The 25,459-nt window shown below is 42.0% G+C and overlaps 1 protein-coding gene across 3 annotated transcripts in view; it reads left to right on the top strand.

Annotated features, from left to right (window-relative positions):
• Positions 1–25,459, top strand: part of LRP1B (LDL receptor related protein 1B) — a 778,324-nt gene that overhangs the window by 623,068 nt on the left and 129,797 nt on the right. For all 3 annotated transcript variants that reach the window (XM_081869915.1, XM_081869916.1, XM_081869914.1), the window contains 3 exons: positions 787–936; positions 18,312–18,452; positions 23,703–23,828. In XM_081869915.1, the coding sequence (XP_081726041.1) occupies positions 787–936; positions 18,312–18,452; positions 23,703–23,828 (417 nt within the window). The remainder of the gene's footprint in view (positions 1–786; positions 937–18,311; positions 18,453–23,702; positions 23,829–25,459) is intronic.

Below are 25,459 nucleotides of genomic sequence, written 5' to 3'. Positions count from 1 at the left end.
TAATTAATGCTAAGCAATCGTATTAAGTACCTTTTCTAGAAAGAATTGTATGGTGACCATATGTTTTCTCAGAACAGTAGACAACATATTGTGACACTCTACCCTAGTCTCAGAGTGATACAAGATTCCAGGGGTTCTAGGCGATCACCCTGGGTTCCTGCTTCCTTTTAGAAATGAGGCACAGCAGAGACTGTGGTGTCTTTAAGATATTATGATTTATTTGCACATATATGCAACCTGAGCCTGTGATGCTGGTGTTCACAGCATCAACACCCCATACGGTCTTTATTTCTCCCATAGCCATACCCTTGGATTCAAATAGAAACAGCCATGGCTCTCTGTCTCTCTCTGCCTTTCCATCCTGCAGCTTTTTACATCCAGCTTCTAGCTCATATAACTCCTCTCAACTTTGGCTTTCTCTGTTGAGGGAGGGGGCTCTACCCATTTGCCATCTAGCACGAGCCCTTTGATACTTTGTTGTTTCAATTAGCTATTAGCATTTGTTGGATCCAGGGATTAGAAGTGTCTGGCATCCAGTTTGGCACCTCAAGCCTTGATTAAATTCTAACACTTAAAAGGATCCAGGAATTTAGAGGTCTAGCACTCACAAACTCACACCACTATTCAGCCAAATAAAAACTTAGCTTGCTGTTTGCCACAAACATTTCTTTACTTTTTAGATGACTTAAAATTTGTGGATAAATTTTGCTATTGTGTAAGCAATAAAAAAATAAAGCATAAGTTTTAAATTGTTTCAAATATGCTTCATGTATTTTATTTTTTCAGGTTTATCTATAGATTATGCAGAAAACAGGCTTTATTGGATCAGTTCAGGAAATGGAACCATAAACCGATGCAATTTAGATGGTGGCAGTTTTGAAGTAATAGATTCAATGAAAGAAGAACTAACAAAAGCTACAGCCTTAACCATTATGGGTAAGTAAACAGCTAAATAAGCATGTTTGATATTCAGCATTTCATTTTCCTGTCAGCTTTCAAAGTAACTCCCACGTTGCTCTGAAAGTACTTTCTTAGTGTAATTTTTTGAAGTTAGCCTCTTTTGTTTTAATTTTTTGGTTTAAACTATTGTTTGATGGATAAATTTTCATTGAGCTATAGTATAGAAATCTTCTTTTAAACTAGATGGTTTTAGAAACTTTGGAAGTTAGGTGATTTGGGGAGTGCATTATTTTTATCCATGAGAGTCTCTCTGCTCCATAGTGAATATAACATTATCGGTTATAGCCCCTTTTCCATTTTTGTAACAAACCTTTCCATACCTCCCTTTTTGGTATTGTGGAATATGTGGCTTTTAGTATTTAGCTGTGCAAGTAAGTCAGGGCTGCTATTAAAGAACCAAGATCAGTTTCTAGAATTGCTCGTTTAGGACTGGTACAGGTATACCATGCCTCATCCATTAAGGACAGGGACCAGAGGTGGAAGAGCCTAGGGCAGCTCAGCCGGTAGAGCATTACACTATTAAACTTAGGTCTGTGGGTTCAAACTCCACATTGGGCAAAAGATTCCTGCATTGTAGGGGGCTGGACTAGATGACCCTCATGGTCCTTCCCAATGTTAGCATTCTATGATTCTTGCAAATTGCTTGATATAAATACTGCTCTGAACAAAACTGAGGGCGAATCTACATTCACGTTTAATGCTAAAAAAAAAAAAAAAAGTTAAGGAATGGTTCTGATAACCATATAGCCCTATGATGTTCTTTTTAATAATGTGTTTTTAAAATGTGACACCAGAGTGCTCTGCAGAGCAACTAGTTGTGGTTCAAGGACCCGGTCCCCGCTTTGTGGAATGAAGACACACAGACACAGTGTATAAGGTTAATGGGCAAGAAAAGGCCACAACTTTATTGATTACAGCAAGTGAGAAGGTATTGGCTTAGGCATTGGACCACGACAGATTGACTCCACCCACTCGGAGAGGGGTGAGCCCCAAAGGGGTTTATTCACCAGAAGGTGGAGCCTGTTGATGCTAATACAACTATAAGCTTATCTGTGGGCGTGGAGCGCCAGCCAGGTGAGTGGACAGGGGGCATAACGCCCCCTGCGTGACGCAGGAATCGCGTCCCGCCCACAGCACCTCCCCTCTTGGAAGAGGAGAGACTGTATCATACACTAGGTAGACCTTGTGGAAAGGAAGCAAAAGGAAACCGAATGGGACTTTTTCTGTCTTGATCTTTTAGAATGATATTTCTAATACTGTTCTAATAATGTTTAATTGGTGAGTGTAGATCCAGCCCCAGAAACACAGACACCCCACCACACAAGTACACAAATTTTTAAACAAGTAATAACAGGTTTTGGGGGGTTTTTTTGTTATTAAGAAGGAGACTATAGCACCATGGTATGCTTCAAATTAATTTCAAATCCTCATTACAAATCCTGGCGATGTGGCACCCTTGTTAGTAACCATGGCTTTAGCTGGTGTAGCCACATGATAAATTGCTGCTGGTCACTGGAGGTGCGGCAGGCCTTTCTTAAAGCTCAGAAGAGTGAGTAGCCCACTCCTTGATATCTATAGTTCAAGGTAAATCCTTAGGATTTGCAGGGCTTGGTGAGGGATCTGGTGCTGGTAGGTCTATGTTGGATGGACCAGGGAGTAGGTCCATTTCCTTAGAGCTGCTGCTTTTCAGGGACTCTGAATCCAAGGACTCTGCATGTGTGGCTGTGACGGGGACAAAGGATGTTCTGAACATTGTGCAAGCTTCCTACCTCATCTTCTGTAGGAGAATGCAGGATAGCCGGCTGCTGGGTTGGTAACAAGTAGGGTTTGGGGGCATGCTGGTGTCAGGGGTGTCAGTGGTTCGCCTCATTGCCTGTTCTGCACTTTGGGAGTGGAAATAAACAAGTCAGGGATGGTCATTTAATTGGACTGGTTAGGCCATAACTAGGAGTCACAGCTGCAGATACAGTAAAGGAGGGTCAAACTGACATAATCTTTAAACAAAAGGTTTTGTAGCTTGGGCATTTACCGTATTTTTCGCTCTATAACACGCACCCGACCATAACACGCACGTAGTTTTTAGAGGAGGAAAATCCGTAGGCATGCCACCCGTAGGCATTCCCTCCATAACACGGACAGACATTTCCCCTTACTTTCTAGGAGGAAAAAAGTGAGTGTTATGGTGCAAAAAATACGGTATATCTAATGCGAAGACCCATGCAATTATTTATAGCAATTAGTAATGAAGTATGTATAATTTGTGGTGGTTTGGCCAGTAAAATTGTTGCTTCTGAGGAGTAATCACATGTGACATGTTATTTTAACCCCACCTGCATCCTACAATGTAATACTCTGTAGTATCTGGAATTGACAATGACCAGCAGTATTGGAGCTGATTTAAAAACAACAACAGGAAAGGATCCATTACTCTTATTAAGAATAACTATGTGTGGTTTTGTATGGCATTGCAGTGATCCACTGATGAAACCAATCTGCCTTATGAGATTTATTCATACAAAGTTAGAGGTCTGAGCCAAGTTTACCTTTTGTTTTCTGTTATTCATGGAGTTTGAGGAACTGCAGAATGCTGCTTAGACTAAGTCAGGCTTCCTCAGCCTCGGGCCTCCAGATGTTTTGAGACTACAATTCCCATCATTCCTGACCACTGGTCCTAGGGATCATGGGAGTTGTAGGCCCAAAACATCTGGAGGGCTGAGGTTGAAGAAGCCAGTTCCCTGTATCCACAAGGCAACTCTCTTGTGCTGCAACTGAAAATGACATAGCCATGTCATGTTCTTTATTGTACTATGAAGGACCCTGTATCATGATGTCATCACATAGCACATTTTCCCAGCTCTAATGTGGCTTATTGGCAGCCACTGACAGGATTAGGAAAACAATGAGGTGATGTCACAACAACATAATGTAAGTGATCCTTCGCATTACAGGAGAGATGGGAAAAGGGATCATGAGGATATACTTGTTTATCTCAAGTACAATGGGTTGTGCTTCCCTGACTGGAGCTGACAGACAGGGCAGTAAAAGCAAATCACTATTTTTTTAGTTAGTTAAAAATGTGGAACTGGAAATGTTCAGAGTTTGGGTATTTGGTTTTAATCAGGGTTGTCAAACTGTGATCTGTTGCCTAGTCAGTGTTTTCAGACTGTGCTCTACTACTTACTCCAACTGCTAATTTTGCCAAACTCAGAGGTGGTGGTGGTAGGGGGAGAGTCTGTTGTTGCTGTGTTTAGTTTCTTCTGCCTGCATCAGTGAGGGTGTGTTTTAATTTGGGGGGAGGAGAGAACTCAAACAGGCAGTGCTGCTGGTGCCAACTACCAGACTCTGCCTGCACCACTACTAGACCCATTTGGTTTTCCAGCACTATGGGCACATATGAGCCTGACGTTGGCACTGCCAAAGAAGCAGGATCAAAAACTGAACCATTTTAAATTAATAATGATTATTACTTGTTGTCATGGGAGCTGGAAATGCTTTTAAAACTTACGGTATTTTTTAAGTTTTAAAAAGCAATTCTGCAGCAATTCACAATGCCTGGCTCTATGAGAAGGAGGGTTCCTTTGGCTCTTGTTGAGAACCCAAGTGCCTAGGGAGCTGTTGATGAAGAATGTGTGTGTGTTGTTGTTTTTTTAAGAGGAGGAATGAGGAGGAGGATAGACAGCTCTGCCGCTGTAAGAAGTCGGATTGGTGGTGTCTGGGGATCCCTAGATCGTGCTGAAGACCCCTTGATGTTTGGCACTGGGCCTGCAAATTGTGATGGGTACTCCGATGGTGTTTGTGCAGGGGGAATGGTCTCAAGTTCCATTGTCAGCATCACCAGTTAAAGAGCATAAATGGTAGGAGAAACGTAGTTGTCAGACAGATTAGGGCAGCATTGTGCTAGGCAAATTAATGGCTCAACTAAGTCTAAGCAGCTAATTAAATTCATATTTTCCCAATAGCTGTTTTAGTAGCTACCGTTTCTGTCGCTTACTAAATAAAATGGTGAAATTGCATCTACATATTCAGAAGTGCCCACTTTAGCCCTTAAAATTATTGTTCATTCCGCTGCCCTTTTTTTTGTAAGGAGAACAGCCTCCCCTCATGCACCCTTTACCCGAATCAAACTCCTCTTCCCAGATGCTTGGAAGCTGTGGCTGGATGGCTGCATGGGAGCCGGTTGAAGTTAAATCCTTTGAAGACACAGGTCCTCTGGCTGGGTCAGGACAACATGGGGTTGGGCGGCCAAATCCCATCTCTTGCAGGGGCTCAATTAGTGCCAGCGCCTTCTGTCAAGAGCTTGGGTGTAACCTTCGACGCCTCCCTTTCTATGGAGGCGCAGGTTGCAGCCACAGCCATATTAAGCAGTTGGTCCCTTACCTTTCTCGCCCTGATCTGGCCACAGTGATCCATATGACAGTCACCTCCAGGCTTGATTATTGTAACTCAGTCTACGTGGGGATGCCCTTGAAGCTGACCCAGAAACTCCAGCGGGTGCAGAATGCCGCAGCGAGGCTCCTTAGGGGGTCCTTGCCGCAGGATCACATTCATCCAGTGCTTTACCAACGCTGCCCACCATGCGTTCTATCACCGGAACCAGGCAGAGGGGGAGTCAATCAACAACTACACCACCGCCCTGCGACAGGCTGCAATGCACTGCGAGTTCCGAGACTTAGACGATGCCCTGATGGATCGAATCGTCTGCGGGGTCCGGGACATCCATCTGCAACGGCGTCTCCTCGCCAAGCCAGACCTCACGCTACAGAAAGCCATTGAGGAGGCTGTGGCCTCAGAAGCTGCTGATCCGCAAGTCCAGCAGCCCGCGTCTTGCTAGGAAGCCAGTTCCAGTGCATCACGAAGAGGCCAGCAGTGATGAGGGATCCTCCAGTGAAGACGATGACGTGCACCAGACAAAGCGGGAGCGCAGGAAGTTCCAACAAAAGTCCAAGGACCAACCGGAATGTGCCGGCTGTAGAGGCAACCATTCCCGTGCCAAGTGTCGATTCAGAGACGCCATCTGTTGGATGTGTTCCAGAAGGGGCCACATCGGTAAGGTCTGCCAATCGGCTCCGTCTGACACCCCCCCTTCACCGACTCGCAAGTCCAAGTCTTCACTCCAGTCTGCCAAGGAAAGCTGTTTCGCTCTCACCAACTGCCGCTGCCCGTCTGGAACCATGATTGGCCAAACTGACTCGCCTACGCGACACAAGCTGAACGTCACGGTGCTCACTGAAGGAGCTCCATGTGACATGGAGATCGACACCGGGTCTGCCCTGTCCATCGTGTCTTGGAGCACCATCAAAAGACTGGTACCCAGAGTGTCCAAAAGGCAACTCGACTCTCACCGCGTACACCTGAGAGACTACCAGGGAAACGACATTCCCGTGGTAGGCGTTGGCCGGTTCCGGGTCGCTTTCAAGGATTTTTCGGGCCTGCTCTGACTGGTGGTGGTCGAAGGTCAGCAGCCAAGCCTCCTAGGGCTAGACTGGTTTGATGCCCTTGGCCTGGAAGTCACCGGCATCAACTGCATCTCTAACGCAGAGACTGAGGGTCTGGTCAAAGACTTTGCCGAGGTTTTTGAAGGCACTTTGGGGCAATATACAGGTACGCCCATCTCCTTTAGCCTTGATCCACAAGTCGCCCCATCAAGCTAAAGCTACGCCGGGTTCCCTTTGCTCTCAAGGCTAAGGTGGACGAACAACTGGACAAGCTGATCGCCCAAGGAGTTTTGGAGCCAGTTGACCACGCCAAGTGGGAAACCTCCATCGTCACGCCTGTCAAGCCAGACGGGTCGGTGAGAATCTGCGCTGACTACAAGTGCATGATCAACAAGGCACTTCAGCAGCACGCTTATCCAGTTCCTGTTGTCCAACACCTGCTACATTCCCTGGGTGAGGGTAAGGTCTTCGCTAAGCTGGACCTTGCCCAAGCCTATCAACAACTGCCAGTCGATGATGCCACTGCTGATGCCCAGGTGATCGTCACCCACCGAGGGGCATTCCGTTGCCGCCGGTTGCAGTTCGGGGTGAGTGTGGCTCCTGGCATCTTCCAAAGCTTTATGGAGCGTCTCCTGCAAGGGCTTCTGGGCGTGGTACCATATTTTGATGACGTCTTGGTGTCCGCAGACTCACACCAGCAGCTGTTCGAGCGCCTCCGTGCCGTGCTGACCAGGTTCCAAGAGGTCGGGCTCAAGGTAAAGAGGGAGAAGTGCTAGATTGCTGTTCCACAGGTGGAGTTCCTGGGCTATCTTATCGATGCCTCCAGCCTTCACCCGACCACATCCAAGATCCGCGCTATCCATCAGGCCCCCATCCCAAAGAACAAGACGGAGTTGCAGGCGTTCCTGGGGCTGCTGAACTTTTATAACATGTTCCTGCCCCACAAAGCCACGGTGGCTGAGCCTCTTCACCGACTCCTCAGCACAAAGACGCCTTGGTCCTGGGGTTATCGGGAGACGGCGGCCTTCAATGCGGTCAAGGCTCTCCTTTCATCGGACAGTGTGCTAGTACAGTACAGTGAAGCCAGGCCGCTGGTCCTTGCCTGTGACGCCTCACCTTTTGGCATCGGCGCTGTCCTTAGTCACCGTTTTCCAGACAGAAGAGAAGCACTTTTCCAGGACGCTATCTCTGACTGAACGGAATTACAGCCAGCTCGACAAGGAGGCACTGGCACTTGTGGCTGGAGTGAAGAGGTTCCATGAATACCTCTATGGCAAGACTTTTGACCTCATCACTGACCACAAGCCGCTCCTGGGCCTCCTCGCCGGTGATCGTCCAATTCCACCGGTCCTCTCGCTGCGCATGCTGCGATGGACTGTTTTCCTGGCTGCCTACCACTACCGGCTCATCCATCGCCCGGGGAAATCGATGGGCCATGCCGACGCCTTCAGCCGTTGCCCTCTTCCAGCGTTTGTGGAAGACCCGGCTCCAGCTTCATCGCTCCTCCTGATTCAGGATCTTCCGGCAGCGGCTGTATCGGCTGCCACTGTGGCCTCCGCATCTGCCCAGGATCGCACCATCAGCCGTGTGCTCAATTGGGTGTGGAGGGGGTGGCCACAAGGGCCTTTTGCATCGGAGTTCCAACCGTTCATAACCAGACAACATGAACTCTCGGCTCATCGCGGCTGTCTGCTGTGGGGAGACCGCGCCGTGATTCCCCAAAGACCCCGTCAACGCGTCCTGGAGGCTCTGCACGTTGGCCACCCGGGAATCGTCAAAATGAAGGTGTTGGCTCGGTGTTACGTCTGGTGGCCTAACATGGACGATGCCATCACTGCCTGGGTGTCCGCCTGTCAAGCGTGCCAAGAATCGAGGCCTGCAACTTCAGTACATAACAAACTGCACTGGCTCCCAGTGGAGTACAGGGTCAGGTTTAAGGTGCTGGTTTTGACTTTTAAAGCCCTACGCGGCCTAGGACCCACTTACCTATGGGACCGCCTCTCCTGGCATGCCCCACGGAGGACCTTAAGGTCCACAAATGACAACACCTTGGGAGGTTCCAAGTCACAAAGTGGTTAAATTGGTCTCAACTAGGGCCAGGGCCTTTTCAGTACTGGTACCAACTTGGTGGAATGCTCTGTCACAAGAGACTAGGGCCCTGTGGGACTTGACATCTTTTTGCAGGGCCTGCAAGACAGAGCTGTTCCACCTGCCCTTTGGTTTGGACTCAGTCTGACCCTTGTTTTCCCTCCCCTTACGGTTTTGATCCATGGGCTACTTTTAAAAAGAGGCTGCATTTTAAATTGCATTTTAACCTGTATTTTAAATTGGTCTCCCCCCCCCCCCTTATGTTTCTATTGTAATTTTACTGGTGTTAGCCACCCTGAGCCCGGCTCTGGCCGGAGAGGACAGGGTATAACTAAAATTATTATTATTATTATTATTATTATTATTATTACTACTACTACTACTACTACTACTACTACTACTACTACTACTACTAGCTTTCCTGGAGAAAGATGGGGGCTAGCACTATCTTTAAGGGATTTTTCTTCTCACAAATATATCATCACTGAAGAACAATTAGCATGGCTTGCCCCACTTTACCTGTTATTGGGTGATCAGGAGCAGCCATGGGGAGGGGCAGCATTGCAAATCTAGTCTCTTGACAGCAGCATCACTCTTGCAGGACCGGATAGCAGATGGCCTCTGTATGCAGAGAGGAAGACCCCAGCCCAGTTGGTGAAATCAGCAATGAGTGGAGATAGGATGATTCACTCTCTGTTTTTCCTGAGTCATGGCAACAATGCTGCAAGGCCAGTGTTGATTCGCCCCTCTCATATGCGAGTCCTGGGGCAGTTCCCTTCAGTTCCACGCCCCCCACCTAAAAAAAGCTCCACTTCAGACATTGCATTTGTTAGCAAGTAGCAATAAAGTTGAGAACCAACGCCCTTCTTCCTTAGAAAGGCCTTGATTTAGGCCTTGATTTGGATTTTCTTAGACAATCTACATTTGGTGAACAGTGAGTCATTGTGAGGCAGGTCACAGTGGATATGCAAGGGGCAGGGGCATCTTCTTTGGAGATGTTCTTTAGTCTTGTTCAAACCCATCCCACTTGTGACTAAAAATTGATGTAAATATATCAAACAAGCTTTCTGTTAGTTAAGTGATAAATATAATATATTAGAACAAATAAACTAGGTACATAATTGATAAAATATGATACTGACAGTTCAAATTAGAATTAAGTATTGTTCTAGTAGTCAAGCTTTCTGAAATGCACATATCAGCTGTGCATTTTTATATACTCTTATATAATGTAAAATTGTTTTCATTGTGTACCATGCTGATTTTAACAAAGATTTAATGGAAAGGTCCCCTGTTTTCCTCCATCTCATTTTCTGTGATAACCATGGCCAAAGGCAAAAAAGTTCCTTTCCAATTCTTCATGTTTGTTTTGTATATGTACCAGGATATGCATGCATCCTAGCAAATACATTTTTATTGAATACAGAGGCAAACAAATGACAAATACTTGGAATACCTGAAGTGTTTTACTTATTTCACACAGTATAGAAATGTAGAAAGTTGTAGCTTACATTTTAAATTAAATGATGCATACACATATTATATTATATTATATTATATTATATTATATTATATTATATTATATTATATTATATTATAATATTATATTATATTATATTATATTATATTATATTATATTATATTATATTATATTATATTATATTATATTATATTATATTATATTATATTATTATATTATTATGACTTCCCCTAAACAGATATCCATCTATGTACTCTTTAGCAATTCAATGAGTCTTGAATTGGTTATAATGACAGGCAATATTTGCTATAACAAATGTTAAATACATGCAGTCGTACCTCCGCTTACATATCCCTTTGCTTATGTAAACTTCGGGATACGTAAACGGCAAACCCAGAAGTATATTTTTGGGGTTTTGCTGCATGCAAATGCGCAGAAGCAGTCCCTCCGGTCGTGGAAACCTCGGGATTCAACCGCAGCTCTGGAATGGATCCTATCTGCAACCAGGGGTACCACACCTAAATTTTCTAACTGCCACAATATTCTTAAGCACATTAGCAGTAATAAATGAAATATATCTGGGCAATTTGTCCAGTTTTAAGTACAGTATATGGTTGTCATCTCTTAAGGATTTAAACAATCATTAATGAAAATTAATACCCCATCAGAATCTGTATTCAAAGTATTGTTTCAACTCCTGAAGGAAACGATGTATCACTAAATACAGACATGTTACTGTATATATATTTGTCTGTATGTGTGTGTATTTGTGTGCGCGTGCTCTCATACACACAGGTATATATATATATACACACCTGTATATCATTATAAACCAACTACAGTAATAAGTTTATAATTAGCTACTGGAAAACACTGTTGGCATAAATTGATTACATATTTTTAAATGTAACATAATACTTAAAATATTAAAATAAAATAGTATGTGAATAGCTCAGGTAGGTATTTTAATTTGATCTGTCTATTCTAATATTGATACACTTTAATATTATGCAGTTAATCAACTATTTAAGTGAAAACAAATGTTAGTGCTTAAGAATGTGTGAAGGATGCTTAAAAAGTATACAAGTTTTCTGCTTACATAGCACGCTTGCTGCCTGTACATAATAGATGGAATTTAAACTGTGTTGTTCTGTGTTTTCTCTGTTCCAACTGAATGGGAACAAACATTGCTCTTTAGCTTACGGTTATGTATTTGGCAGGTGAGCATAGAAAATCTCCTTTTGAATAACTAGGCACTTTTATTTCTTTACTTCTTTACTTCACATTGAAATGTCAAGTCTTCCTGGTTCCTCAAAATGTAGTTGATTGCCTAGCCTTTGTGTGACTGGAACTTTTAGTTCCTGAGCTTAGTCAAATTTATTAATGGTTTCCCCCAATATGATGAAATTACAACTTCTACTGTAATTAAAGAATAGTTGTACAAAGGAAATGGCATTGGCTCACAGTTAGATTTTAATGGGATTTATGCAGCCTAAGAAGGATTTTAGCCATTGTCACTGCAAAGATGAAAACAAGATAACAGCATGTGGCTATTTTTGAGAATTCTGTTTTGATTTTTTGAATTTTTTTTAATTGTATAGGTGCAGGAGACTGCAAAGAAGGCCAATACTCTAAGGGCTAGTGATGAGATAACCCTGTGCTGAATTGTCTTCTAATTCTAATGTCTGTTGTGAAAAAATGATTCTGTGATCTGAGAACAAAGATAACAGGATTGTCTAATTACATGATTGGAATTAGCAGGAGAGGTAGGTGGACTAGAGACTATTTACTATTTATGCAAATAGCAACTATCTTAATTAGTAGTGCAATAGGCAGAAGAGCCTCACCATGACATGTTACTTTGGGGTATGCTGAAGTGAAGAATACATGTTGCTCAGATTGCACAGAGAAGCTCCCGGTTGCGGAGTTACCTGGTATAGGACTTGACAAGGAGCAAGAATTTTGTTAGGCCCAGTAGTTGAACGGTACTGTGAACATTCCGCTTATTAATTGCACAGGGAGCTACTATTTGAACACTTCTTTGTATGATTGAAGTCAGCAGAGTTTGACTCCTGACTGCCTCACTTTTGCAATGCTAGAACAGTGAAGGGTATGGCTAACATCCTAAACAATATCTAGCAATGATACTAACTGCAGCAAACATAGTCTCTCCTTGCATGGATTTTGGGTTCCCGTTACAGCATTTATACATGGGTAGCCTAGGCATGCAACAAATAAATAAATAAATGCAGTACTGTGAGTTTTGATCAATCATAAATAACATAGGAAGGGTGAAAGTGTTTGTTATAGTGAATAGAATTTGTCTTAATACTGGAGGAGGATAGTGTTGTCTAACTTTTTCTCTATTTGCATGTTGTTGTTCTGTATCCATCTAACAGAACTGGGCCAGGCTTGATGATCTGGTTCATAATTAGAAATTCTCTTTCATAGATCCATTGTTTTATTTTATGCTGTTGCTGTCCCCATCTTATGTCCATGCCAGTGGCTGTAAAAACACATTCATTGTACCTTTTCAGAAACATTTACAATAATAATAATAATGTGTACAGAACAATCTTTTCACAGAATTATTGGTTTAGGAGATGCCATTATCATTTTATAAATTTATCATATTGCACAGGAAGTGGATACCATCACATTTGAATTTAATTAACCTGTTTAAAAAGTTAGAAAAAAATGCATTCATTATTACTCTGGTTCAGTGAGGCATTCACAATGTATGCACAAAGCATCTGTATAGATTCCTAATAAACACTTTGAATCTCTATGCATTATGAGTAAGAAAAGAACGAGTCTATGCCATTGGTATATATGAAATGACGTGATACATATATTTGGGCTCCAATCTATACCTACTTGCTGGGTGATAACCCTCACTGAACTCAATGACTGGGATCCAGTTGATGCCCTTATGCCCCCCCCAGAAAAAAAGGGGAGGCATATTTTACTGATCCCCCCTCAACCCTACATCCTCTGAAAACCAACGTCAAATAATTGGGCGACTCTCCATAAGAAGGTGACATAGGAGAGGGGGAAAGACAAAATGACAATACTCCCCTCCCCTTTCAGCAGTCGACATGTCTGTTGGTTCAAAAGGCCACCCCTTCCACGAGTGCAGTGGGAGATATTGCTGCGTAGACATGTTTAAGATTGTTCTGTTAATCTTAGCTGCTTTGTTTTTCTGTTCTCATGTTTGCTTCAAGAGTATTTTTTAAAAGTAAATTAATTATATGTAGATATGCCTGATTTACAAAATATCAGATATATATGGGATCAGCAGCCCACTTTATTGCACTATTGCAATATAGTGTCTTCTAAATTTAAAAAGCAATTGAAGAGGTACTAAAAGGGAATTGGCTTCAATAGGAGTGGGTGGGTGCCACTGATGTCCCCATAATGTCCTCGAGTTGTACTACAACAGGTCATTTGCAGGGGAGGGGCAGATTTGGCTGCCGAGAACAGCTCTGTCACTCCCATGGTCGGCAGAGTTAGAATAAAGAAAGGGAGAGGGAATGGGAAGGACCACTGTACCACCACCACCACCACCAAGGATAAGCCCCTTGAATTTTTTTTTTAAAGAATTTTAACCCTTCAAGTCATACCTATTTTCAGGAGAGTGATTTTTGGCCCCTCCTAAAATTTGAGCCAAATGTTCTCATTTGTGAACTTTGGTTCAGCCCCAGAAATTACGTTTTTCTTGGTTGATTCAATAAAAGCACAAAAGTGAGGAGTGGGGAGGATATGAAACCTTGGGTGAGGTTGTGTGTTTTGTGTGAGAGCCTGGAGAAAGGAGGCTGAGTATTATAGCTTGTTGGGCTATTGAGTTGTAAATTAATTAAAAGCAAGCTGCTCAGTGGAATTAGGGAAATGTTTAGACTTTGTTGTTCTCTGTGGAAAGCTGACCTAAGGCATTCTATGATGATGAAACAGGAGTCTATCCCCTTGGGGACATTAGCATATCACTCGGTAGACCCGGTGAAGGCACTGACCTGGTGTTCTGAGAGCATATTTTTGCAATGTTAATTAGTGATAAGGGCTTATTGGCTGTCAGGCAATTCAGCAAACAATAAAGAAAGGAGCTGGTCTTCTAATAGCTAGGACTTGTGCTGACAAACAACTTTGCTATTTGTTATTAATGACATGTGTTTGTTGCCTCATTACACAACACTTAAGCAGATATGTCAACAGGCAGTGTCTTAATAAGACCTTAGGAGACCCAACTGCTTCCTCTTCAGGAAGCCTGCCATTTTGCACCTTTAGCCAGCAGAGGGATGCCTGCCTCACCCCCTGCAGACTGACTGCTTGAGAGCCCACATTGGCTCAATCTGCCATGGGAGCGGGGCTATAATGAGACCTGGGCTGACGAGGTCTCCCTTTTGGGGGGAATGGCTTTGGAGGGAGGTAAGGGCAAGGGCCGCCCCCATAACATCATATTCCCTTGCCCTAATTGTTTAAAATGTTTAAAGTTGTTTTAACTGCTTTTTAATGTGTGTGTGTGTTTTAATTGGGGGAGGGGTTGCCTTTAATTAAGGGAGGTAAGATGTGCCTTGGAAGAGGGGAGCTGGGGAGAGCAGTGGAGGACTCCACTTGCAATGGTTCTGAGCAATGGGAGGTATGGAGTGGGGCAGGTCTTGTAAGGGGCACACGGCCAGCCAGATGACTGTGTGAAACCCACAAGCAGGACCTGAGCACAAGAACACCCTCCCCTCCTATGGTTTACAGTGAGTGATATTCAGAAGCCTATTGCCTCTGACCATGGCAGCACAGCATAGTTATGGAACTAAAAGGTAAAGGGACCCCTGGCCATTAGGTCCAGTCGCGGACGACTCGGGGTTGCGGTGCTCATCTTGCTTTATTGGCCAAGGGAGCCGGCGTACAGCTTCCGGGTCATGTGGCCAGCATGACTAAGCCGCTTCTGGCGAACCAGAGCAGCGCACACAAATACCTTCCCACCGGAATGGTACCTATTTATCTACTTGCACTTTGACATGCTTTCGAACTGCTAAGTTGGCAGGAGCAGGGACCGAGCAACGGGAGCTCACCCCATCGCGGGGATTTGAACCGCCGACCTTCCAATCAGCAAGTCCTAGGCTCTGTGGTTTAACCCACAGCGCCACCCGGGTCCCTAGTTATGGTACTAGCTAGTTATGTTACTAGCTACCGATAAAATTATCTTCTGAGAATTTGTCTAACCCTTTCTTCGAAACCCATCTAAATTAGTGGCTGTCGCTCCCTACTATGAGTTTAGCTATGTTCTGCGTGATGAAGAACTGGATCTTTCAACATAGAGCTTCACACAAGTTCTAGTGTCATGAGAGAGGGAGGAGGAAAAAGTCATGTATCCACTTTCTCTATGCCACGCATCATTTTATAAACTTCTGTCATGTCACCTCGTACCTTTCCTCTAAACCAAAAAGCCATTCATGCTGAAATCTTTCCTCACAGGAGAATTGTTCCATCCCCTTGATTGTTTTCATTGCCCATTTCAGAATCTTTTCCAACTCAATAATATCCTTTTCGATATGAGACTGTGCACATTATTCCAAATGCAGTTGCACCATAGATTTGTATAATTGCATGATGATAGAGGTAGTTTTATTTTCAGTTCCTTTACCCAAGTATGGAATTTGCCTTTTTCACAGCTGTCAGTTGATTATTATTCATCTTTAGAATTCCTGTGTGAACGCTTCAATAACATACTGATGATCCTGTGTTTTCTGATTGAAAATAATGAGCTTTTTTCAGCAAGAGAAAATATTAATTCAATTTACCTATTTTATTAATCTTTATTTAATGCATGCATTATTTAATTACATCCTGCTTTTTGACCATATGATCTCTAAGGCAATTTATAACAATCAATTATTTTTTTTAAAAAAAATCTTAGACAATTATATAAGACAGAACATATATAACTTATACAAAGCAGACCACAGTAAGAGAACAATGGGTTTTATCCAACAAAGTCATCCCATTAGTGCAAGAACTTTTTTCCAGGAAGTATTTGCTTAAATACTTCCTGGTTCCTCCAGCCTTTCCTAGGAGATTTGAGGGGCATGAGGTATGAGGATAGGAGAACAAAAGGAAGTCCCATTACAAAGGCAGAAGTCCACATTAACATGACAATCTCCCAAATGAACAGACAGGTAAAAATATGCGCCCCCATACAAGATGCAACAGAAAGACATATTTCCCCATACGTGTAAATTATGCAACAATACCTACAAGTATTGACCTACGGTCAATCCAGGATATCAAAATCTACTTCCTTCACATGTGTGTTCTGGACCCTTTTTTATTCTCCTAGGCTTTTAAAAATGTTTGGGCTTTTTAATAAGAACTAAGAAATTACCGTAGTCCTAAGCCTGTGATCCTATGCACATTTACCAGGGAACACAATTGTTCTTACTTAAAGAATATGCATGTACAAGTATGTGCTGTAAAGGACTTTTAAACTGTGGTTTGGGTGTGTGTGTGTTTTTTTTTAAAAAAATACTGCTTTTAACTGCATTTGGTTGCATTTTATCATTTTATTTGTAAACTGCCCGGAAACCTGATCTTGAGGAGTGTGGTAAAAATTATTTAGTAAGATAAATAAATACATGGTGAGAAAGTAGGTGCCCGAGTCATAGTTTTGGTGGTGAACTTACCATATTTTTTGCACTCCCCCCCCCCCCCTAAAAAGTAAGGGGAAATGTGTGTGCGTCTTATGGAGTGAATGCAGGCTGCGCAGCTATCACAGAAGCCAGAACAGCGAGAGGGATTGCTGCTTTCACTGCGCAGCGATCCCTCTTGCTGTTCTGGCTTCTGAGATTCAGAATATATATTTTTTGTTTTCCTCCTCCAAAAACTAGGTGCGTCTTGTGGTCTGGTGCGTCTTATAGAGCGAAAAATGTGGTATTTGATTGTCTGACATTTGCCTTAATAAAGAGTTCCCCTTTCAAAAAACGAAAAAGCAACAGCAGTAGACATGTCCTCTAAAGTCTCTGCTCCTTCTTGCTTTTCCCCTTACCAGCCATTTTACAAGCACAAGTTGTCATAGGTTGCTGGGACTGGTCTCATAACTTCCAGGAAATAGTTCTGGAGCCATTGATAGTGTTGGCCTGCTCTGTGTTTTTAAAAGGCAACTTGCATGATGATTCTGTATAATATACCAGCTTTTGAGACGCACTTGTCCAGTTACAATGATTTTCAACAGAGGATGGGACTATTTATTTATTTATTTATTTATTTATTTATTTATTTTAAGTTTAATTTTTATTGAGTATAGATTGTACATATACATATATTCTTGACGAACTACAAAATAATCCCTTAAATTAATACATTATACATCTACCCATACAAATCTTTTCCCACCCGTAACTTCCTACCACCTCACTGCAGCTTTCCTTTTGCAATTTTTTCCCCTTACTGTGTTATTTGTTCTTCATTTTGTTTTAAGTCTCCCAATTCTTTCTCTTTCAATAATACTCTTTACAAGATTTAGTCAAAACATAACCAGGATATAGTTTGAAAACAATGGGTTTTTTTCATGTAATCTCTTACACACAGCCAATCTTTTGGGGCATTTTGGGGCTTTTTGAGTGGTTTGGCTATATTTTAGTGCTGGAGCTAGGGGATGAACCTCCAACGTGTGTTGAGAGCCTGGTACCCAGTGTTATAATATAATGCCTTTCTTCTAGACATAATAGACCAACTCCCTTAGAGTTCCTGGAATAGTTTTGATTGTGAACAAAAAACCCATCAAAACTGTTTCCGGAACTCTAAGGTATGGTATTTTGCTTCGTATTTCTAACTGTGGTGCCACTCATACAGCATCATGCACTGCGCTTAATTAAACAGTATTACGTTCTAATTGTAATTTCTCTTAATTATTATTAATAGGGTGACAGAGAATTGTAAAAAAAAAAAAAAAAGAGGCTTTGGGTATTTGACAAATCTTTGCCATTTTTAGCACTGTAACGTTATAGAACTGTCATTGTTCATGGGTCTTATTTTAATACATTGGATGGGTGGTATTGTTTTTTGCTATTTGGCTATGTATTTTGTGGGGGGTTTTGGTGCATTTATGTTGTAAACTGCTTTGTGATCTTTGGATGAAGGGTGGTATATCAAATAAATAAATCCAACCACCCACATGATATTATTTATTGTTCATTAAAAATGCTTGGGTGCAGAGAGAGGCATTTTTAAAATAAAACAATACGTTAAAAACATTTTACCTCATAAATAACTAAGACATCATATGGAAATCTGTTTTTATATGAAAGTTGTTATATTAGTAAAGAAGTGTTTTTCCTTAATGAGAAACATTATCTTTACAGATCGGAAGCTGTGGTGGGCAGACCAAAACTTAGGCCAGCTGGGCACCTGCAATAAGAAAGATGGACGAAATCCCACAGTTCTGCGAAACAAAACTGCAGGAGTTGTACATATGAAGGTGTATGATAAAGCAGCACAACAAGGTAAACTGTATTTTCTATGATTATGATCAGTTGAATGGTTTGCTCCAGTGATCCGTGAGCAGAACTCCACTCTTCTCTCACAAATAAATGGAATATAACTATTTCCATACTAGTATTTGTAACCCGAACCACTAATGAAAAGGAGAAGACACCACACATTGCTTGGGTTTAATAAAGGCAACATCATAACTTTGCATCAACTTTGGATTTAATAAAAGCAAAAACTTCATTTAGCATCAATTATCTGCAGATTCTGCAGTTAGTTTTTGAGGGGATGGGTGAGTCAGAAAGGCCTCAATAAGAACGCCAGGCTGTTCTTCATTGAGCCTGTTGCCCTTGAATGGAAGGTCTAAAGGACCCCAACTCCTTTATTTTGTAGTGAAGTCTAAGGATGTTCCTCTTTTTTTCCATTTTACTAACATTGTAACTGCGACTTTGCCTAATTCACCAGCTGGATTTCATGTACTACAAGTAGTTCCTTCCAGCTCTAAAATTTTATAATTCTGGTTCCCGGTACCTGTCTGCCTTAATGGAGGTAGCCCCCACGAGACCGCAGGGATAGACGGTGAAGGAAAACAAGAATGATAGTCAGTCATTCTTGGAAATTCCTCTCAGGGAAGGGAGGAACAGGCTTCACTCACAGTTCTCACTCTGGCATGGAATGAGGGCGGCAGGAAGGCTCTAAGTGCAAAAAGCACTTTGCCTGGTGAAACCCTCCAATGCCACCATTAAGAAGCAGAAGTTCTCCTGTTAATTGGATTTCTAACTGGCTTTAAAGTCAGGCACACTCCAAGAGAAGATGTTGTCATCAGAACTGTGGAATTGTTGTTGTTGTTTAGTCGTTTAGTTGTGTCCGACTCTTCGTGACCCCATGGACCAGAGCACGCCAGGCACTCCTGTCTTCCACTGCCTCCCGCAGCTTGGTCAAGTTCATGTTTGTAGTTTCGAGAACACTGTCCAACCATCTTGTCCTCTGTCGTCCCCTTCTCCTTGTGCTCTCCATCTTTCCCAACATCAGGGTCTTTTCCAGGGAGTCTTCTCTTCTCATGAGGTGGCCAAAGTATTGGAGCCTCAACTTCACGATTTGTCCTTCCAGTGAGCACTCAGGGCAGATTTCCTTCAGAATGGATCCGTTTGATCTTCTTGCAGTCCATGGGACTCTCAAGAGTCTCCTCCAGCACCATAATTCAAAAGCATCTATTCTTCGGTGATCAGCCTTCTTGATGGTCCAGCTCTCACTTCCATACATCACTACTGGGAAAACCATGGCTTTAACTATACGGACCTTTGTTGGCAAGGTGATGTCTCTGCTTTTTAAGATGCTGTCTAGGTTTGCCATCGCCTTTCTCCCAAGGAGGAGGTGTCTTTTAATTTCGTGACTGCTGTCACCATCTGCAGTGATCATGGAGCCCAAAAAAGTAAAATCTCTCACTGCCTCCATTTCTTCCCCTTCTATTTGCCAGGAGGTGATGAGACCAGTGGCCATGATCTTCGTTTTTTTGATGTTGAGCTTCAGACCGTATTTTGCGCTCTTCTCTTTCACCCTCATTAAAAGGTTCTTTAATTCCTCCTCACTTTCTGCCATCAAGGTTGTGTCATCTGCATATCTGAGGTTGTTGATATTTCTTCCGGCGATCTTAATTCCGGCTTGGGATTCATCCAGTCCAGCCTTTCGCATGATGAATTCTGCATATAAGTTAAATAACCAGGGAGACAATATACAGCCTTGCCGTACTCCTTCCCCAATTTTGAACCAATCAGTTGTTCCATATCCAGTTCTAACTGTTCTTGTCCCACATAGAGATTTCTCAGGAGACAGATGAGGTGATCAGGCACTTCCATTTCTTAAGAACTTGCCATAGTTTGCTGTGGTCGACACTGTCAAAGGCTTTTGCATAGTCAATGAAGCAGAAGTAGATGTCTTTCTGGAACTCTCTAGCTTCCTCCATAATCCAGCGCATGTTTGCAATTTGGTCAATGGTTCCTCTGCCCCTTCAAAATCCAGCTTGCACTTCTGGGAGTTCTCTGTCCACATACTGCTTAAGCGTGCCTTGTAGAATTTTAAGCATAACCTTGCTAGCGTGTGAAATGAGTGCAATTGTGCGGTAGTTGGAGCATTCTTTGGCACTGCCCTTCTTTGGGATTAGGGTGTAGACTGATCTTCTCCAATCCTCTGGCCACTGAGTTTTCCAAATTTGCTGGCATATTGAGTGTAGCACCTTGACAGCATCATCGTTTAAAATTTTAAATAGTTCAGCTGGAATATCATCACTTCCACTGGCCTTGTTATTAGCAGTGCTTTCTAAGGCCCAACTGTGGAATTACCCAGCTGCATTGATCTGAGGTTTGGAACTGAGAAAATATTTTATTTGGTGTGGGCGGTGGATGGCAAAGAGGAGAGCCTCTGGTTTCCTGTTTACCATATTTTTTGCTCTATAAGATGCACCAGACCATAAGATGCACCTAGTTTTTGGAGGAGGAAAACAAGAAAAAAAAAATCTGAATCCCAGAAGCCAGAACAGCAAGAGGGATCGCTGCACAGCGAAAGCAGCGATCCCTGTTGCTGTTCTGGCTTCTGGGATAGCTGCGCAGCCTGCATTCGCTCCATAAGACGCACACACATTTCCCCTTACTTTTTAGGAGGGGAAAAGTGAGTCTTATAGAGCAAAAAATATGGTACGTTGAGTTTCTTTATGAATGATTCAGCAACCCTCTCCAGATGCAAAATCTTAAAGATATAAAATGAAGTTGGTCTGCAGTATGGAATAAAGCCTGTGATTAAAACAACAGTTATCTGCATGTGGTTTAAAGAAATAGAAGGAGGGAAGAGTGGATTATCTTGGGAAATTAGAGTAGATACCACCTCTACCACCCTTAAAAACAACAGAGAAGAGATATAACTCAAGTGGACTTTGGCCAAAATGCAATCGTAAAGATTTGGGGCAGCAGACAAGGGAGGCATGGAGACACTGATGGTGATTAATTAAAATAAAGTACTTCAAGATGTCCTGTGGTGGAAGCTGGCTGTGGAAACTTCAACACTCTTGACTGAGTAGCGAGAAAGAGTGGACTGCTGGAGTATGTTGTTGTCCAGAAACATTGAGCAAGATGAGAGCACGGTGGGAGGGAGCTAATGAGATATTCTGAGAATTCTCCAAGATTATAGCCCCACCCCAGCTACGCTGAGAGACAACAGCAATTGGAGGAATTTCAAGAATGGGACAGCGGACAAAGGCCAAGGACTTTATAACTGGATATATTCAGACACAGAGAAAAGGAAAATAATTAGAGCACCTCTTTTGAAATCCTATGAAAAGTTAGATAATGTAATAACACGAATAGTATTCACTTAAAATGCAGCTGTTACCTTAACGATTAATATACCAACTGAAATGTAATTAGAAGTTAATAAAAAAAAAACATGAAACACAGCAATATAAGAACTGGACAAAAAACATTGATCAAGGAGCACGGGAAACCACTTTGATTAAATTGTATAAATATAGAATTAATTGGAATTATTTTGATATTAATTGTTATCTGTATAATTGGCAAAAGTGTGGTAATATTGGGTAATTATTGGCCACTCACCCACTCTGGCGCAGTTAGCCCCAGAGTGTCAAGGGAATATTGGGTAATTATTGGAAAACAAATATTTCTTTAAAAAAAAGGAAGGGGGAAAATTCTATAATTCTGTGAGTCTGATACCCCAGCTATAACAATATTGTAGATATTGAATTTCAATATTGATGCAGAGATAGGGACTTTTCATTCTGCCTGCTCCTTCTACCCCTTGAGCTTGCAACAAGAGAGTCCTGCAGCTGGCCCACCCTGTTAGGATCGCCCTACTCTTGTGTAGGACCCTGGCAGAGACACATGCCCAACCATCATGTTCTCTCTCTTCTGTTTGATCGTTTGGGAGCTTCAAAAGCTTTCTTCAGCCCGAACATCACAGCGACTGATACCAAGAAGCATCAGCACACTTAGGGATCCCCAGAGTATTCGCAGTTTGTGTAACAGAACTCAGTAGCAAAGCACTTTGGCTAATCTACTTTATTTACATATAATACACTCGGAGCATTCTGCTTTAGCTCCTTCCTCTTTCTCATCAGACCGCAAAGAGAGAAAGAAAAGAGGACGATAGTCCTACTTCACGGAACACAGTAACATAAACATCCTGTCTCCGTCACTTTCCACACTGTGGAATGAAAACATACACCGTCATGTGATAGACAACAATCTCATGATTGCAAACACGGGTAAAGAATCCTATCACACCCATCTTACCTATTCTCCAGGAGGCTGGTTAAAAGACCACTTACCCACCCACAAAGCAGAGGGAAGCGAAAGAGCAAAAACCATACAACATATATAGCTAATGCCTTCACTACAATCTAGTACACAGTTATGCACACTTAAATTTCATTGAAATCTACGGGGCTTAAGTGTACTCTGCCCTGGGTGGCAGCTTTCATTACTAGAATACAAGCTTCTTGACTCATAATTAAATTAGAGTTAAAGGGAGGGGAATGCCAAATAGTTTGGAAAGTGGCCATGTGGTTAAAATATTTTATTAGAGAAGGTTTTGATAACTTTTCTCTGTAAAATATTGAAAACCTTATGGTTTGAAACTTTAAAGGTACATAAATTTGAAATTATGATTGACATAAAGTACATAAATTTGAAATTATGATTGACTGAAAACAGAAAACTTACATTTCATAATTAAATGAATTTGATGATTATTTTGCCACTGCAATATTTTCCAAAAAATAATAATCCTACTTCTTAATTGAAATACTATATAAATATGTTTTAAATTCATGTCAGCATTACATGACTAAAAGCATAGTCCTACTTGTCTACTTCGAAGCGCATTCCTTTGGCCCCCCAATTGCCAGTGCTGGAGGCCCAATCTGGGTCAAGATCCTAGAGTGGTGCATAAGGTGCTTTAATTTCTCCACACTGATACAATAAAATGTTTTTACATTGCAAACTGTAGGTGTGGGTAGCCAACCCAGATTGGAACTCCAGTGGGGGCTAATGGTTAAAGTGCCCCCTGCCCTGAATTTTAGGGCACCCATCTCAATCAAAGCTTTTACTCTGGTATTGTGGAACAGAACCTATACTCCAGGGCAGAATTAGGCAATTAAGGTCACATGTAGTTTAGCCTTTACGTATTTGTATTCCATACATAATTGTTACATTGTTTTCTATTTCATCCCCCTCCCCAACTCCATTGTATTATAGGTAGCAATTCATGTCAACACAATAATGGAGGATGTTCCCAACTTTGCTTACCAACCTCAGAATCAACCCGGACATGCTTGTGTACTGTAGGCTATAACCTTCGGAAAAACCGTATGTCATGTCAAGGTACAGCTTCACTATTACCAAAATAAAATAAAATAAAATAATAATGCATAGTAAAGAAAATAAATAAATAAAAACCTCTGAAGTAATTTCCCACTGCTTCATAGTTGGGAAATAAAATGACTATTGTTATTCTGGATCCTTTCAAATGTATTTTTGGTATGTTATTGCTATTACAGGTTTTCCTATACAGTGGTACCTCGGGTTAAATACTTAATTCATTCCAGAGGTCCGTTCTTAACCTGAAACTGTTCTTTACCTGAAGCACCACTTTAGCTAATGGGGCCTCCTGCTGCTGCTGCGCCGCCGGAGCACGATTTCTGTTCTCATCCTAAGACAAAGTTCTTAACCTGAAGCACTATTTCTGGGTTAGCAGAGTCTGTAACCTGAAGCGTATGTAACCTGAGGTACCACTGTACTAACTTTATAGAATTTACAAAATTAACTAATATGGGGATTTGTTGTAATTCCAATCTCTGCATTTTGATGTTGATAACAGAAAGCTAGTAAGCTAGTTCTTGCAGTTTCAGAATTAGTGATTTCGGAGCCTTCTGACATGTTGCTTCTAACATGTTGCTTCTAACAAACATATGGAAATATGCAAAACGCCCAAAGAAATTTTAACAGTTGATTTCACTCTCTCTGTGCGTTTTCAAACTTTTCCATCAGCAATATATCAGTGTGTTAGTAAGTTGTACACATGCCCTGAAATAATTGCTTGAAACAGCACTTTTAAATTATGTTCTTGGGAACACTAGGTTTCCGTGGAAGCTTATTAGGGGGTTCTTTATAAGAAAGGACATGGTTTCTTGAAAGACAGCTTGTCTGCTATTATTGATGTTCCTCTTTAATGTTTGATTCATTCTCGGTTCACATAATCCTCTACAAGGCAAGAAAGTTAATGTGGGAAATGTTCTCTGAGTTTAGAAAGTTTGAAAAGCATTGGCTCAAAGTAATCAATATTTGTAGACGTTTTACAGGGCAAACCATACAAACCATCCAATGTTCCAGGAGTTTCCTTGAAAATCAAGCTTTTATTTTATTTTATTTTAAAAAAAGAAACCATATATCCTTTTAATATTTGCATATATAAGGGGAAACGTGAAGGCAATATTCTGCCCAAGTGCTTAGTAAGAGTAAAATTCCTCCCACCTTGCCGTTTTCTGTTTAAAGCCATGTGGAAATGGCCTCTCAAAATGGGGAAAATGTCTGCCACCACAGGGGTTTCTTTAGGGGTGTGTGTGGAAATTAACATTTTAGAAATGTTTTTTTTTAAAAAATGTTTTTTGTTTTGTTTTTGGTTTAGCTTTAGTTTTGTCCAATGAATGCAAAGGGACTGGAGTAATTGAATTATAGTGCTATTTAGAAGTAGCTCACCAGCTGGGGTGTAGCCCCTATGCTAGGTTCCCAGCAAGTCAGTCACTTATCATGAGGGAGAAGGGAAGGGTTGAGGGGCCAGGGAGGTGGTCATGGTGCATATGAACTGGGAGAAGCACCAGATTGGTTCCAAAGGAAGCCATTTGCCTCAGACTTAAAAGGTAAAGGTAAAGGGACCCCTGACCATTAGGTCCAGTCGTGGCCGACTCTGGGGCGACGGTGCTCATCTCGCTTTATTGGCTAAGGGAGCCGGCATA

This window comes from Podarcis erhardii (genome assembly GCF_964252035.2).
Source record: "Podarcis erhardii genome assembly, chromosome: 1".
Taxonomy (NCBI): Eukaryota; Metazoa; Chordata; class Lepidosauria; order Squamata; family Lacertidae; genus Podarcis; species Podarcis erhardii.
This window is presented reverse-complemented; position numbering and strand designations above follow the sequence as displayed.